Source organism: Dryas octopetala, chromosome 4 (assembly GCF_963921425.1).
Source record: "Dryas octopetala chromosome 4, drDryOcto1.1, whole genome shotgun sequence".
Lineage (NCBI taxonomy): Eukaryota > Viridiplantae > Streptophyta > Magnoliopsida > Rosales > Rosaceae > Dryas > Dryas octopetala.
The window spans coordinates 24,591,171-24,607,923 of record NC_141369.1 but is presented as its reverse complement, the minus strand read 5'-3'; the positions used below and the strand labels follow the sequence as shown (position 1 = coordinate 24,607,923).

The 16,753-nt window shown below is 38.9% G+C and overlaps 3 protein-coding genes across 3 annotated transcripts; 2 read left to right on the top strand and 1 right to left on the bottom strand.

Moving 5' to 3' along the window:
* The first annotated feature begins 258 nt into the window (after positions 1 to 258).
* LOC147288684 (uncharacterized) lies at positions 259 to 3,904 on the top strand. Its single transcript, XM_086241609.1, has 7 exons — positions 259 to 562; positions 688 to 768; positions 894 to 1,070; positions 1,861 to 2,031; positions 2,295 to 2,507; positions 2,591 to 2,679; positions 2,772 to 3,904. The coding sequence occupies exons 1-7, from the start codon at positions 478 to 480 to the stop codon at positions 3,501 to 3,503; spliced, it is 1,548 nt and encodes a 515-aa protein (XP_086097735.1). The 5' UTR covers positions 259 to 477; the 3' UTR covers positions 3,504 to 3,904.
* Positions 3,905 to 10,933: 7,029 nt separating this feature from the next.
* On the top strand, positions 10,934 to 12,188 carry LOC147288683 (uncharacterized). Its single transcript, XM_086241610.1, has one exon. It carries the CDS (start codon positions 11,289 to 11,291, stop codon positions 11,802 to 11,804), a length of 516 nt encoding a protein of 171 aa, XP_086097736.1. The 5' UTR covers positions 10,934 to 11,288; the 3' UTR covers positions 11,805 to 12,188.
* A 2,176-nt stretch (positions 12,189 to 14,364) lies between these two features.
* Positions 14,365 to 16,266, bottom strand: LOC147288682 (RING-H2 finger protein ATL46-like). The gene is made up of 2 exons (XM_086240102.1): positions 16,055 to 16,266; positions 14,365 to 15,480 (listed from the first exon to the last, which is right to left on the bottom strand). The coding sequence occupies exons 1-2, from the start codon at positions 16,074 to 16,076 to the stop codon at positions 14,633 to 14,635; spliced, it is 870 nt and encodes a 289-aa protein (XP_086096228.1). The 5' UTR covers positions 16,077 to 16,266; the 3' UTR covers positions 14,365 to 14,632.
* Between the last annotated feature and the right edge of the window lie 487 nt (positions 16,267 to 16,753).

Genomic DNA, 16,753 nt, shown 5'->3' with positions numbered 1-16,753 from the left:
CAGCGAGTGATTAGCAGTAACTGTGATTAATTAACAAGGGAGGTCCAATTGTCAAGAAAGTCTGAAACTGTCAAAATCCATTTGTTAAAAATAAACCCAACTTGGTTAATTTCTAATACAAATTTAAGAGGAAAAAGAAAACAGAGTATATGATGCCCTCTTGCTGGCACTCCGCATCACTGAGACCTCTCTCTCTCTCTTCCGCCTTTACCTTTTCTTTTCCCTTGAACAGAGCTCCATTGTGTTAATGTGTTTGCTACTAAACCAAACCTTCCACATTCACTATAACCTCTCTGTCTCTTTTACCTTTTTTCTTTCTTAGAAAAAAGAAGGTTCATACTGATTAACATGTAGAAAAAGTGGCAGAACATTGGCTGTGGGGTCTCCTACTTAAGTGGGTTTCCTTCAAGTTCAGAGCTTTCAAATCTTACATGTGCGAGCATTGATGTTCTGCTCTCATCAACAACAACAGCAGCAATGGTCAGGAACTGGGTTGCTTTGGTTCTAATTTTTGTGGTTCTCTCTGGGGACTTTTCATCAGCCTCAGCCACACCTCCTGCAAGTGAGTAGAAGTGTAGAACAAGCTTACACCCAGTTGAAATTTTGCATTTTGCTAGCACACTCTGCTTTAAATTTGTCATTTTCTTCAATCACTGATTTTGTAGTGGGATTCATATATATATGCAGAAATTGTAACTGGGGTTGTATCCAATGTGGTCTCTGCTCTTGTCAAATGGCTCTGGTCACTGAAATCTACCCCCAAAACCGGTACAGATACTTCTCTGAACTCACATTTTCCGATCTTCCCCTGTTTTGAGGTTTTAATGTGGTAATTTAGAGAATGTGCCTTGCAATGGTGAGGCTGATGGGGTTGATGGGTCTCAATATTTCAGCGGTTTCTGGTCGTTCAATGATGAAATTTGAGAGTGGCTATACCGTGGAGACGGTGTTCGATGGAAGCAAACTTGGAATTGAACCACACTCAGTTGAAGTATCCCCAAGTGGAGAGCTTCTGGTTTTGGATTCTGAAAATAGTAACATCTACAAGATTTCAACGCCATTGTCTCGATGTAAGCCACTTTTGCTACATTAATTCTTGAATTATGCCATTAAAATCATTGGTTTTGCTTGCTTCACTAATATATCCAAATACCCAGTTCTAGTCGTTTATCAAAAGAAAAGAAAAAAAAGACCCAATTTTAGTCCACCCTAATTCTTAAATTTTCTGTTTGGGTTGATGTGCAGGACATTAGCATTGTACCTGGGACATGTTTTCTGATTCCTTTCTTTTCTTGAGCTCTTGCCAAGTTCCATATTCGTATATGAAAAGAACTGTTGTTTGTTTTTATATGCTTTTGTTTAGTGGAAGACTCTACTTTCTACCTAATCAAGTGCTATCTTTTTGGAGATTTACTGCCTTTTTCTTTTGGTTTGAGACCAAGATTCTCTAATGACTAGTTAGACTTCTTGGTTACTCATCTTATATTTTTCTTTATTCTTTTTTTATCCTAGATTTAAGGACTTTGTGTACTTTAACATGGGAAGGTTAGCTTCATTATACTTGATGCAATACCTTTAAGCTTCTTCAAGATAAGAATCTTATGAACCCCAGTGACACTTTTCCTTTCATTTTTCATCTTTATTTTTGTTTGTTAGGATAATCAATTATGAAAAAGAAAAATAGAGAGAAAAGAGAAACTTTCAGATTTCTTTGATTTTCTGTTGAATAGATCGATGTGCAAACAAATTAAGTATTTCAGTCTTCAAATCTTCTGCTTTTCTTCATACCAGTTTCCTAATTTAATGCAAACAAATTAGGTAGAATTTCTTTAATGTGTTGAATAAATCGATGATATGCAGATAGCCGACCCAAGCTGATTGCTGGATCACCTGAAGGGTACTCTGGGCATGTAGATGGAAGGCCAAGAGAAGCACGAATGAACCACCCCAAAGGGCTGACTGTGGATGACAGAGGAAATATTTATATTGCAGACACAATGAATATGGCTATCAGGAAGATAAGTGATGCTGGTAAATCTCTGGATGTTTGCATTATTGTGATTAACGAATGACCCTTTGTTTTGTAATGAATTAATCATTGTGTTAAGATATGTAATGACAAGAAGAACTTATTTTACCAAATCACCAATGATGTGCTTTTAGATGATAGTTTGTTGTTAATTTCGTAGGCTTTTCTTAGAATAATCATCAGCTAGTCAACCCAACCCTTGTTCTCTCATTCTGAAGTACACAAAACAATCAGACCAATTTGAATTAGATTTACATTTCTACAGGGGTTACAACTATTGCCGGTGGAACTTGGGGCCAAGGAGGTGGTCATGTTGATGGTCCAAGTGAAGATGCAAAGTTTTCTAGTGATTTTGATGTGGTTTACATTGGAAGCAGCTGCTCTCTTTTTGTTATAGACAGAGGAAACCAGGCAATTCGGGAGATCCAACTACACTATGATGACTGTACTGACCACTATGATGGTAGTTTCCATTTAGGTAACGAAACAGCCTGGACTTTCAACGTGTAATTCACTTTGATGATGATGCAGATCTATAAAATTTATTCTCCATCATTGCAGGAATAGTATTGCTGATTGCAGCTGCATTCTTCGGTTACATGCTGGCATTGCTGCAGCGTAGGGTGAAAGCAATGTTTTCTTCCAAAGATGTAAGTTATCACAGATTTTTCTTATTCTTTTTATTTTACGTTGTCTCTTCTCCAATCTTTCAACCCATTTCCAAATTATTTTAATTATGCAGGACCAAAGAACTTCTACAAAGAGAGCTACATCAATGGCACCATATCAGAGGCCTCCTAAATCTGTCAGGCCCCCTTTAATTCCAACTGAAGATGAACTTGAAAAATCAGATGATGGCTTCTTTGGTTCACTAGGGAAGATTGTTCTCAACACTGGTTCGTCAGTGACTGATATATTTGGGGGTCTATTTTCGGGCTTTAGAAGAAAGCCCCTGCATTATCAGATTAACCAGCAGTATCATCAAGCCAACAAGCACTCAAATGCATGGCCCATGCAAGAGAGCTTTGTGATTCCAGATGAAGATGAGCCTCCATCACTAGAAACCAGCAGAACCCCAACGCCAAAGAAAACCTACCCATTCATGACTAAAGACATGGAGAAGGCCCACCATTTGAAGCAAAGTCGAGCTTACTATGATACATGGGATGGTGAATATCACCAACAGCAACAACATCAGATGCATATGCAAATGCAGATGCACCACCAGCAACAACAACAACAACAACAACAGCAGCAGCAGCAGCAGCATCATAGGCATTACTCATCGACCCCAAAAACATACTATGAGAAGAGCAATGAGACAAATGAGATTGTGTTTGGGGCAGTTCAAGAACAGGATGGACGACGTGAAGCTGTGGTGATAAAGGCTGTAGACTATGGAGATCCTATGTATAATCACCACAACATTCGATCTCGACTGAATTATATGGGTTATAATTCCCCTGGTTATTGATTCTTCGTGAAAGAAGAAAAGAATATCCTTAATGGAAGATGTGAAGATGAGATTGCAGGCTTTACTGTTTCTCTTATTTCCTTATTTTCTCAAGGAAATGTTTAGCTTTCCAAAGCTTTTGCTCAGTAGCTAGAAGCCTAGAAGGATGCAAAAATAATACATTGGTCGATTCAGCTAGCTGAGAATATAGATAGAAGTGTATTTTCTGTTGACTAGAAATCCATAGAATCAAGCTAGTGTTGATTCTTGGCCAAAAAAAAAAAAAGCTGATTGAAGCAGGAAATCTAATGGTTCGCAATCTTAAACCACACTAGCTTCAATCAAAAGCAAACTCGTGCCAAGGAAACCCTTGAATGTGTATACTCTATATCCTTCTAACCTCATCAGTATATTACACTCTACAAATTGTTTGAAACGGAACATGTTAGTTTGACTAAAACTGTTGGGTGGTGACTGAATATCTTCCATGCTTGAAATAGAGTCGTTGACTGAATACCGGAAAGTATAGCGTGCCAAATTTGAACCGACTAAAAATGACCAACCGGGGAGGAGTATATACCCAAAAAGGGTTATTACGTCAAATTTCCATATAAGGCCAAAAAGCTATTAGGAATGCCGTTGAGCTACCATATACCCAATCTTAATTACATTTGGATTGCAAGTTTGCAACTTTAATTAATTTGGTGCCTTGCCGCCTGCAAGGTTAGCAAGGCCTCGTTTAATCTTCTCTTTAATTTTGCGTTTCAGTTTTCTTACTCTTTAATTAGAAGTTACAATCAACAAAAATAAAAACAAAAAATCCAAATATGTAATTTCAAAGATATAGGGGGTTGTATTAATATGATGAAGGAATTAAAGAATATAACATATAAACTTACACAAAGTAGTTGGCTTTCTTCTTATGACTGCCTAAGCTATGAATTATTCAAACACCAAACTAACTTGTGGTATAATGATATTTTTTCTACAATGTTGGAGAGTTTCCAAGTTCGAATCAACCTTCACAAGATTAAAAAATAATAAAAAAGTAGGAATTCAAACAATTATTTTTGTAGAACACGGGGCTGTGCTCTGTGCTCTAGCAACTGCTTCATTTGTGTGGCTGCATCAGTAATTCACGAAAGATATATCAATGGCCTTCACCAGGACTTGGACCACTATTCTTGATTCCCCAAAGGGTAAGAACATCAACAAAGTACTGGCCAACCCCTCCTGGGCTCGGCCCAGCCTTGCTGGGATTGTAGTGGTGGACCTGGTGGTGGTGGTGGTGCGCCTGGTTGTGGTGGTGGACCTGGTTGTAGTGGTGGTGATATTTTTGATGAATAGAACCATGCAGAGGCCTGGCTTGTATGGCAACACTTAGCAAAATGAAGCTCAACACAAGTAGGGGAACAAAGAAATGCTGGAGTTTGAGATCTCTGGCCATGACTAAATAGATATGGGATGTTTAATTGAAGACTAAGTCTCTGGTTTCTTGCTAGCAATAGCTCTAATGGGTTGATGATATATTCTGAGTTATGAAATTGGGGTTAGAGTGGTTTGGTATTTATAGCAGAAGATGGTATGCTTATAACTTATACGCTTGTTTGACTAAAAACTATGGAGGGAAGAAAATTAAATGCCCCATTCAACACGTCTACGAGTTGTGTCCTTGTGAGGAAGCATGAACGAAATTAAACCCATGGAGAAAGATTCAAAGTATATAACATTCCAAGTTTGAAGAGGGAAATGGCCAGGACTAACTGGGTATAATTTGAATATATATGTAGCCGTCTAAGTTTTTCTTTGACAAAAGTTTCTCTTTAGTCTTTGGGAAATATATATATATATATATGTTTCTAAAGAAAGAGTCTTTGGTGCTCAATTTCTCATGCATTCAGCATTTGACTTGACACAAATACGACTCTCACTAATTAATATCAAAGTCTAGTTAAGCACTCCAATTAAGATCTTAATAATTAACTGTTCACTGAAATATATGTTTATCATGACCTTAAAACAATTGACTGGTTCAGCACAAAAACAGAATAATTAGTAGCTAATTTGAAAATTGGCATTCTTAACATGATAGGAGGAAAATAAAAGGAAAAGGAAGGAGAATTTGAGAGAACACATGCTTTATATAAAAGTGGGCAAGAAAATAAAAAGAGAGAAATTCCAAGTCAACAATGTGCTTCGGGTTCAAGCAAAATAAAATGTGCTTCATGCCAATTCAGTTGTTTTAATCAACCTATTTGGTTGACAAAAATTACAAAGGATGGAAAACTAGAAAATTGTAACATTTCATTTTTTTTTTTTTCTAATTAATTAGTCAGAGAAGAGATTAAAAAACTGAGGAAGTGGTAAAGGGAAATACATATGGTTGATTATAAAACTAAAAGACTAGAAAACTCTTCTAAAGTTCTCCTTGTTAAGAGTGTGAGAGTAAACTAGTAAAGTGCTATATCACTAGATGTAGAAAAGGGGGGGGGGGCTATGCACACCACCCTAATCCACTAAGTTGACCACCCCACTTAAATTTTTACCCCTTTGTGCCCATTTTGCCCCTGCATTAAAAAAAAAAAAACCATTTCTCCAATTTTGGCCGGCCACCCCTCCCCGCCGCCGCGGAGCTTCACGACGTCGATTAGCCGCGCATGGTGGTCGGATGAACAAGGGAAGACCATGGTTGGACTCGCCGTGACCTGGGGAACAAAACCCAAGTGGTCCGGCGTCTCAACTCCGCCGGAAAAGGAAGATCACCGGCGAAGGGGCCGATCGGGTCACGACGTCGATTCGCCGCGCACGGTGGTCGGATGAACAAAGGAAGACCAGGGTTGGACTCGCCGTGACCTGGGGAACAAAACCCAAGTGGTCCGGCGTCTCAACTCTGCCGGAAAAGGAAGATCGCCGGCGAAGGGGCTGTCGGGTCTTCGCCTGGGCCGATCGGGTCTTCGCCTGGGTGGGTGGGTCTTCGCCTGGGTGGGTGGGTCTTCGCCTGGGAGGGGTGAGATCGACCGGCGAAGGGGAGAGGTGGGGTCGCGGCGACGGTGGGGAGAGGGTGGGGTTGCGCGGGCGGCGGGGAGAGGTGGCCGGCCAAAATTGGAGAAATGATTTTTTTTTTTAATGCAGGGGCAAAATGGGCACAAAGGGATAAAAATTTAAGTGGGGTGGTCAACTTAGTGGATTAGGGTGGTGTGCATAGCCCCCCCCTGTAGAAAATCCACTTACATTTTTCAACTTGTACGTATGCTTGATTGGGAATTAAAAGTGTCCATACTGCAATGCTCAATGCTGCTGGGCTTCCTTGCCCGCCCACTTGATTTGGATGGTGATTCTTTGGGTACAATTGGGCCGAAGCCCACGCAAGGAAAACTAATTGACTACAAAACAGGGCTACAGTACCAGATTCGCATTTTTTTTAGACTTATTCGCACAAATGCTCTTTGATAGTAATTTTCATTCTCATTTTGTCTTCTTAAAGTTCAATCTTCTCACTTTGCCCCCGAACTTTACAAACTCTTGCAGTAAGTCATATTCCGTCAAGTTCGTTAATAACTCCGTCAAGTAAACTACCATAATACTCATCCACGTAAGCGTCACATCGAATTTTTTAACAGGGCCATTGATGGACTTGACGAAATATGAGATTTGTAAAGTTCGAGGGACAAAGTGAGAAATTAAAATTTAAATGGGCAAAGTGAGAATAAAAGGTACTTTTCAGGGACATTTGCACGAATAAACCTTTTTTTTAGTCATAGAGAGACATATCGAGGACTACAATACTAGATTAGCACCCGAGTGTAACTCTTTCGTAAATGGAAAAATTAAAGTTTAGTTTTTTAAATATTTTTTATTTGAAAATAAACCTAATGGTTTTTTTTTTTCAAATAAAATCCTTATTTTTTTAAGTAAATGATTATAAAGTCCAATTTTGGACTATCACTACTTTTAAGACCCAAGTCTTTTTTTTGTTTTCGAAAGAGGCCCGATGTATACCAAACTGGTCCTTTTCTGCCTTCTCCGTTACTTTCTCCGTCTCTCTCCCACTCATTTATCTCATTTCTCTCATTTCTCTCATTTCATACTCAGCACCATTCTCTCTCTTCTCTCTCTTTACCGTCACTCTCTCTCTCCTCGATGCATCGCCGTCCGGCAGCACCATTCTCTCTTCTCTCTCTTTACCGTCACTCTATCTCTCCTCGATGCATCGCCGTCCGGAAAGTGAGGTGGAGAGGGAGAGAGAGAGAGAGAACGAGGGCGAGATTGGAGGAGGAGGAGAGGGGTTGAAGATATTGGCGAGGGCGATTGAGAGGTTTGGCAAGGTGTATCAGAGAGTGGAGGCCGAAAAGTTGAGGCAGATAGTGGAGTTGGAGAAGCAGAGGATGTAGTTCGCCAAGGACATGGAGGTACAGAGAATGGGGATGTTCATGGACACGTAGGTCTAGCTCGAGCGGATCAAGCACAGTAAGCGATCTGGCTCTAATGGTAAGGCAAATCTCTCATCTTTTTTTTTTTTTTGTGTATATTATATTTATTTTTGGTTTGTGTTCTGAGGACTTTATCTGTTGGTTTGTGATTTTGTTGGATGTTGTTCATATGCTTTTGTTGAGAAGGTGTACTGAATTTGTGTATAATCTGAATGGGCCTTGACTTTGAAGTTTCTGTTAATTGTGAAGATCCAAACTCATGCTGATTGAGAAATTTAAAATTAGAGTTCTTACTTGAACTTTATAGTGGGCTTTGGCGATGTAGTAATAACTAAGATTGATTTTTGTATATGTTAATTAGAAACTATTTGCTTGTGTGCAGTGCCAAAACTTCAGTTCCCCCTTTGTATTGGTTATGACACGAATGCCAGATTTGGGGGTTTGAGTTGCCAGAGCTCTTATCAAGCAATTCATGTATGAGAACTATGATATGGAGAACTCTGAATTATTGGGAGGAATTTCAAAGCTTTGGTTTGGCTTGAGCTTAACTTAATGCGAACTAAGTTGTTTTAATATGTATCCTATGGAGGACAAGTCTAGGCGACTAGGAATGGGAGTGGGTTGAGCTTGTTCATAGTTGTCTCTGTTTTGACAGATTTGGGCGGAGCAAGCTGGTCTTCAATCTGCCTCCTGTTGCTTAGCTTTGTAAGCCAATGAAAATCATGTTCTCACGTCCCTTGTCTCTGGGTATGATAACCATTTCTCCCTTGATTCTTTTTTGGAGACACAATCTCATATCTTGCAGGTGGGATATGTGACCCAGAGCATATGAACCAAATCTATGCCTATTTTGAACCACATATACTTTTTTAATTTATTTTTTCTCTTAAGAAAATTAATATAAGAAGCAACTTTTTGAAATTGATTCCTACTGATTGGATAGAAACAATTCTTTAATGTGTATTTCAGAATTGAAAAAAAAAAAAAAAAAACTCTATTGGTTTAGCAGAAATATTGGTTTGTTCATGGATGTGAAAGTTTGTAAACTTGAGCTCAGAGAGTTTTATTAAGAGTTCTTTGAATTTGTACTATGAAAGAACAAAAAACATATCCTGTTAAATTTTCAGGCTTTAGATTTTTAATCCATTAATGTAAAGCCTTTTGAATGAGCTTCATCATTCCTTTTCAAATTCATGTAAGCGGGGGGCTATAATTGTTATTGACAAATAGCAACAATATGTAAGTGTCCTATGATTGTTACTGGCAAACAGTAACAATATATAAGTGGGGCTATGATCACATATTGGGGCTATGATTGTTACTAATAAGCAATAGCAATATATAATTGGAGCTATGATTGTTACTGACAAGCAGTAACAATATATAAGTGGAGGCTATGGTTGTTACTGTTTGTCAGTAACAATATATAAGTGGGCTATGATTGTTATTGACAAGCAGTAACAATATGTAAGTGAGATTATAATTGTTACTACTTGTCAGTAACAATATGTGATTGTCATTGTCGAACAATAGCAATAGGTGATTGCCACTGCCGGGTAGTGACAATGGGTGATTGTTACTATCGGGTAGTAACACTATGTGATTGTGCACATAATGACAGCAAAAATTGGATAAAAGGACACAAAGTTTAGCAATTGTCTTGATTTGGATTCTTGGGTTTAGATAATCAACAATAGTTTTCATTTGGATTTAGTTTATTCTTGGTTTGTTTTTGTGTTTAGCTTCTTGTTAATATGGCACCATTGGTAGCTTAAAAATGTTTGTTGATGCTTAGTTGCTGCGTTAAAAAGTGGTGTTTGTAGACATAATTTTAAGTGGATGAATTGCAGGTAACATTGGACAATACTTGATTATTACTTTCAGGCAGTAGCAATAGGTGATTGCAGGCAGTAGCAATAGGTGATTGCAGGCAGTAGCAATATGTGCAGTAATAATAGGTGATTGTTACCAATACCTGATTGCCACTGGCATGTAGTAGCAATCCCTGATTGCCACTGCCAAGCAATAGCAATAGGTGATTGTTATTGCCAGACAGTAACAATAGGTGATTGTTATTATCAAACAATAACAATATCTGATTGCTACTGCATAGGTGATTATTACTGTCAGACAGTGACAATATGTGATTGTTACTGTCAGGCAGTAGCAATAGATGATTGTTACTATTCGATAGTAACAATTATATTTACTATTAAAACACAAAAGATTATGGATGTCTCATCTTGATTTTTTATGTTTTATGTTTGTTATTATTTAACATGTTTATGGAATGAAAATTACCTAAATTATGATTTTTTTATTTTTTATTGTAGTTTTTGTACCAATTGACATTGAAATGAAGAAGAAGAATGAAGAAGAAGAAAGAAAGAAAGAAAAAAAAAAGAGCATTTTTTAAAAACACTGTAGCGCGCTACAGTAACGCCGTTACTGTAGCAATGACGGTTTTTTAAAAAGTGGGCCGCTACAGTATTTTACTGTAGCGTATGGGCCGGATGAACAGTACATTTTAAAAAATGGACTTTAAAAAAAAACCCTATTTTTTTTTATAAATAAAGTTCTTTGATCATTATCTTGTCAAAAAATATGTTATTATTATTTTTTATTTTTTTAGGGTATACGGTATGGATTCACCTCATATCTTCCTAGATTATATAATGAGATTTGTGGAGACTGCATGTTAGGTTTTAATTATGAGATTTTCGACGTCGAACACTCAAAAATGCCCAGCTCGATGTTTGATATGTGTGAAAAAAATAAAAACTAATAGACCAATTATTATGTAACATGAACTAATTACAATATTATTAGATTTTAGTTAAAAATTTAAAAGTGGCTTTATTTAATAAATTATAAAATTAAATGACTTAAATATAAGTCTCTCTTGATAAACCGCCAAATTTTGACCGTTAAGCAGTTATAAAATCATAATCACAGTAATTAAACAAAGTCGAAACTCCAAAGCAGAAACCGGTCACCGGCTATCGACATCGCACAGGTTGGAGTTGGCCAACACTAGACAGTTAATTGCTACCATTTTCATTCATTGAATGCTGTTCTGTTCCTGTTAAAAGAAACAAGCTATATCTGGCTACCGGTACTTTCCAGTAATGATTACAATTCAAGTCCAGCGAGGCTTCCGTTGCGAACTCATCTCTCCCTCCCCCTCAAAAACCCCGCTCTCGCTGCTAATTGGACCCAAACCATACAAACAATATTTACAGAGACTGATTGCATAAACCCTAAGAGAGAGAGCGAGGGATCGAACGCTAGGGTTTGCAGAAGGAGAGGAGTTCTCTCTGTCTCTTCTCTCTTTCTGCAATCCCGGCTATCTCATAAAGAAGCCCCAATTTTGATCATGAAAATGTCGTCGATGAAGACCCCCTACTACGACGATGACGTTTCAGCACGAAAATTGGAGCCTATATATGACGATGAGCACGACAGCCTTATCTTCGCTCAGAGAAGAGGGTGCTGTTTCTGGATACCGTGCTTCGGGTCCCACCACCCGTCGTCCCCCGAATTCGGATCCTGGGATCGGATCCAGTTCTCCGACGTCAGTAACGAGGATCCGTGGTGGAACCGCGGGTGGAAGAGGGTCCGGGAGTGGTCCGAACTGGTGGCGGGTCCCAAGTGGAAGACCTTCATCCGCCGCTTTAAGAAGCAAAGCACCAAATCCGGAAAGCGATACGGTGGGAATAAGTTCAATTACGACGCGGCGAGTTACTCGCTCAACTTCGACGACGGGCCGGGGCAACCCGGTAATTTGGACGATGATTTCTGGTACAGGGACTTCTCTTGTCGCTACGCGGCGATTCCGGTCTCGGCTAAGTCGTCCATGGATTTGGGGAAGGACGGGCCTTCGTTCACGTGATTATGAGAGACGGACCATGTAGAGAGAGAGAGAAAGAAAACAAAGGAAATGGGTGCGCTTCGTGCGCTAACGCGCGCTGGCGCGTTGTGCAAGGGTGAGTTTTGAGTAAGAGTTAACGGAGGGTCAGAGCGCGGCTGTTGACTTTATGCTTTTTATTTGGGCCGTGATCGTCGGTTGACTGGGGCCAAATGTTAAGATTTTTAATTTGACCAAATCATTGAAAGATATTACAAAAATAATTGACAAAATTATTTGATTTCTTCTTTAGATTTTTCAAAGAAAACTTCTGTTTTTGCCCCCAAATTCTGACTAATTTGTATGAGGGGGAGGCCTGTGGTTGTATGCAAAGCCCAAAAACAAATTAAACACAACAAGTCTGGGCCTAGCGACACTAGCCCAAGTGGTTTTGATGTTATTAATTTGCAGATGGTGTTTAAGGTCAGTGATCTACCATATATATATACAAAACTTTATTCTATAATTTCTGCATTTGAGGCTTTTACTGAAGCAAATGCTGCATTTGTGATTTTGAGTGGTGTTGGCAAGGAAAGCACTCACAAGACAAGAAGCATGGGCATGAGTAGGTAGATAGCTTGCTCCTCGTACATGCAAAATTCAGTGTAACTTAATTATCAAAGGTCTACTTCAATTCTCTACATGTTCCCATCCAAACTCCAATCCACTAGTGCGCTATCTTTCTTTCTTTCTTGTCCCTTCTCATAAATCTAGCTACCTATTTATTCTTTTATCTCTTCTTTTTCTGAAAGTCACCTCCCATCCCCATCATGATCACCATTCACCATTACTACTACTTTTCTAATCTCCCATTCCATTAGCATTTTCTTTAATGAACTTCCTTCTGGAAGCACCTCCGAGTCAATTGAAGGGAATCGAACTCTGTACTTATTTTAATCTTATTCTAACCCATTATTCCTCCACCACCTTCATCACTTGAACTAACCACAAAATCTTATTTAGGCTACTGTACTTGGTTCATGAGCCAAGCTAGCTATATGTTGCCAACATGACTCCAAATGATCTTCTTTCCTCTGGGAACTTTTTCCAGCTCCAGACTCCAGCCAGTTGGCTGAGTTGCAGTCCTAGTGCAGAGTCTTGTAAAGCGCGCAATTGAAGATGAGTAGCATTGACTATGTCTTATTCAACCAGCTGCTGCCACACTCCTCCCAGATCCATCCAGCGTTTGCTTATTTCATATAAAGCGACAGACAAGTAGACAACTGGGTTGAGTTGGGCCTGGCACACCTGGACCAACTACTCTCTCACGCGCTTACAACTTACAAAGCCTAACTATGCTATGGCACCATTACACAGTCAATAATACAAGGGACAAATCACAGCACAAATGTATTGGTGACTGTGTGCTACATTTTCCTAAAGGAGCAGGCTTTAAACAAAACACCATCATTCACCATGATATCTACATATTCGAATGCAATCCCAACATAAATCCAATAAAGTAATCTTACTATTTTAATCTGTTTCTTCTTACAACTTTGTAATCTTCTTTTTTACTTTTTAAACATATTTTAGCATTTTCTGGTACTTAGTAGTTAGGAGCCAGTGCCAGATGACAATTGACAACTCGTCTCCCAAAACAAAATCACGGGTTCTAAGGATTCATTTCTAGCAATTTTCATATCTATTATATCTTTTTTGGCCAGACATCTTATATGGTATTTGAATTCACTTGATACAATGGGGAAGCCTCAACTTTTGGCTGATCTCTGTACCACAGTTTTGAAAATTATGAGGGAATTCATTTCAACATGGCCACATGGGAATGGCAAAAAGTGACCCCACAGCGTGACCACTACAGCCAATTTTTTGAATAAAAGGTCTCATTTCACAAGAACGAAAGATTCTGTGACACAGCTTTCATGGATCCCACCACCACCACCCCTGTGATTATGTGACACTGTCCAACTGCCCACCCCAATATATCACAACGCATATAAGATTGCATTCACATTATTCGTTTCCCAGAAGGGTTATGTAAAAGAAACAGAGATGAGAACACCCAATGCAGCAAATGGAAATGAACAAACCACAAATATGTCAATTGGGACCTAAAAGAGACAAAGGTCAAGACCTAGAAGAGGAGAATCCCTGTTTAAATTAGTGTTGAACTGTTGTTTGTCTCAAATCTAATATGGAATGATTGAGATTGTAACATTCATAAGAATCCTAGAGAGAAACATGTGGAAGATATAAAGGCTTTTCAGGGCCTCTAAAATTTTGCCTTGTATAAAACCTATCCACACTCCCCCAATGTTAAGACTCACATGCCATCCCCATTAATGAATTGATGGCTGGGGAGTGCAAGGAAAGCCCCATCACAGGAGAGGATATGACCACACATAATCTTTTATAATCTACCACAAATGATGAACTAGAAAAACATTTGGACTTCTCCGACAAAGATAACTTTGGCAACCTCGCAAATGAGGCTGGAAAAAATATGCTAAGGCAATCCATGCGATCAGATTAATATATTTTGCTGTTGCACACAAACATTCATAGTTTTGTCACAACAACAAGATTGGCACAGCCCATATCTCGGCTGGGGCTCACCCTAATGAAATCTCATATTGCCATTCCCTAAAATTAGAAAACCCTTCTTCACAAGACAATATCCTGGTTTCAAAAGACAAGATATGGTACACCAACAGTAATGCCACAATCACTCATCACAATTACCGAATTAGCATTACAAAAAAATTTGAAAGGGAAAAACTAGACTAAGGTGTGTAACAAGCTTTGATCATTGGATTAATAAGCAACCACAGAATCAATAAAGAATATACCTCTCATGCTGCTGGCGTTCTTCCCATCCATGGCAAGTCCATATTAAGAGAGGAAGGCATACCCATCTGTGTATCTGTAGAACTTGAAAACTTGCCCTTCTTAGACCAGAGCCAGATCTTGGAAACAGAATAACTTTCACCTTTAGTCACACTACTGATCTTCTTTCCCTCCACATCACTATCAATTGAAGGATTATCGTTGTGTTCTATCCCTTTTGTTAGCTTTATATTGGGGCCTTGTTGATCATTTGATAAGGCAACCTTAAGGTCTGAATCACCAAGCACATACTGATATGAACCCATTGAGAAACATCTTCTTGCATCCAAAGTACTGCTACTAGTCTCTCCTCCTCCGGTCTCCCCCTCCTCAACATCTACCTTTCTAAATTTTCCAAGTCTCACTGGCAAAATCCCATTATCAACAACAATTTCCTCAATGTCCACCGTTTTTTGACCAGAAGTGAACCTGCTTTCTCCGTTACCAGGATACCCATCTTCTTCATCAAAATCAAACATTGGGTTTTCAACGGAATACTCGGGATTGAAGAGGGTACCCCTACAAAGAGGACATGTTGAATTTGAGAGTAGCCAAGTATCTATACAGTTGATATGGAAAGCATGGCTACACATAGGAAGCAATCTGAGCTTGTCCTTTTCAGAAAATTCACAGAGACAAACAGAACAATCAAACGGCTCTTTCAAACCCTTTATGTCCCTATACTGGAAAACAGGAAGAGCATCAATAAAAGCTTGATCCAGACCAGAATCATGAAGGTGGAAGAGTTGTTGTAGCTGTCTCTGAAGCGCATCAGCAGTAGAAATTTCTGGGTACCGGTTAGGCTGAGAAGAAGCTGAGGAAGATGGGTGCTTTATAAGAAATCTAACAAGCAGGTGGAGCAAACCAGAGATGAAAAACAGTACAGCCAGAATGACTATAATAAAAAGAACAGCAGGACTTATTTTTGTGCCAGATGATGGATTCGAATCTCTATGAAAAGTAACAGTATATGGGGTTGAGGAGGGAAGAGAAGGAGGAGGAGGGTAGCTCAAATAACCATCTTTTAGCTGGATTTGATGTTGAATCCAAGACATCTTCAAGTCGGTGTGCCCCAAAAACCATCTAAGATCTTTACCCAAAAACAATATCCATACAACCAAACACCGTGCTATTCTCTAGTCAGAGATCAAACACAAACCCGATTTGTTTTTCAGGTAGAAAAGCTAAAATCAAGCACCTTTTCTTCCATCATCACCAAAGTTTCATAACTCCAAAACTTTTGCACAAGGTAGTAGTAGCAACTGGCTGAATGGTGCTATATATACTAATTTTTATCCAACTTTTGTTGTAGGTATATGATTTCAGCTTTCATATGAAATTGAGTAGTTATATATATAAAAAATAAAAAAAGTTGGCGCATACCTAACTTGATTCTGGGGAGTCCACCATGTATGTATTTTCAGAAGCTCTTCTGAAAATAGATGAAGCTCTTGCTGTGTTGCAACAGAAAACCCTAAAGACTCGGGCTTTTTGAGTCACCTATTGTAAGAAGGGGAAAAATAGAACTGGGGGTCTATCTTTATCTCTCTGAAAGTGTCACTTTCTCTCTCTAAGTTCTTGATGGAACCAGAGAGTCCAGAAGGGGTGACAGTGGCGACAGTTCCTAAAGTGCCAAAAAGAAGCACTATATTTAGCCCCACGTGCCAATGGGAACGCGTGGCAGTCGTTTGGTCAACCGCAAGCGACAAAGTGCCGCTCTCAAACATGGGCCTGGGCTCATTTCAAAAGCCTTTGTCCACGTTCCAGTGGATTAGGGTGTAGGATAAAGAACCAAGTGGCTGAGAGGCAGAGACTGAGTTTTGATTCTTGAACAATTACTAATAATTACTGTATTTCCAATTTTGGCAGCATTAGAACATTTAATAATTACTGTATTTTCAATTTTGGTTGCATTAGAGACATGGCACCCAATAAATCTCTCTCTCTCTCTCTCTCTCTCTCTCACTATTGTTCATGTTAGGGAGATATTTGCACTCCCATTTTTATAATCTTATATTTATATATCACAAGTCTTAGGCAATAGAGAAATACATTCAGATAAATTCATGAGTGCAATTTTCGCTATT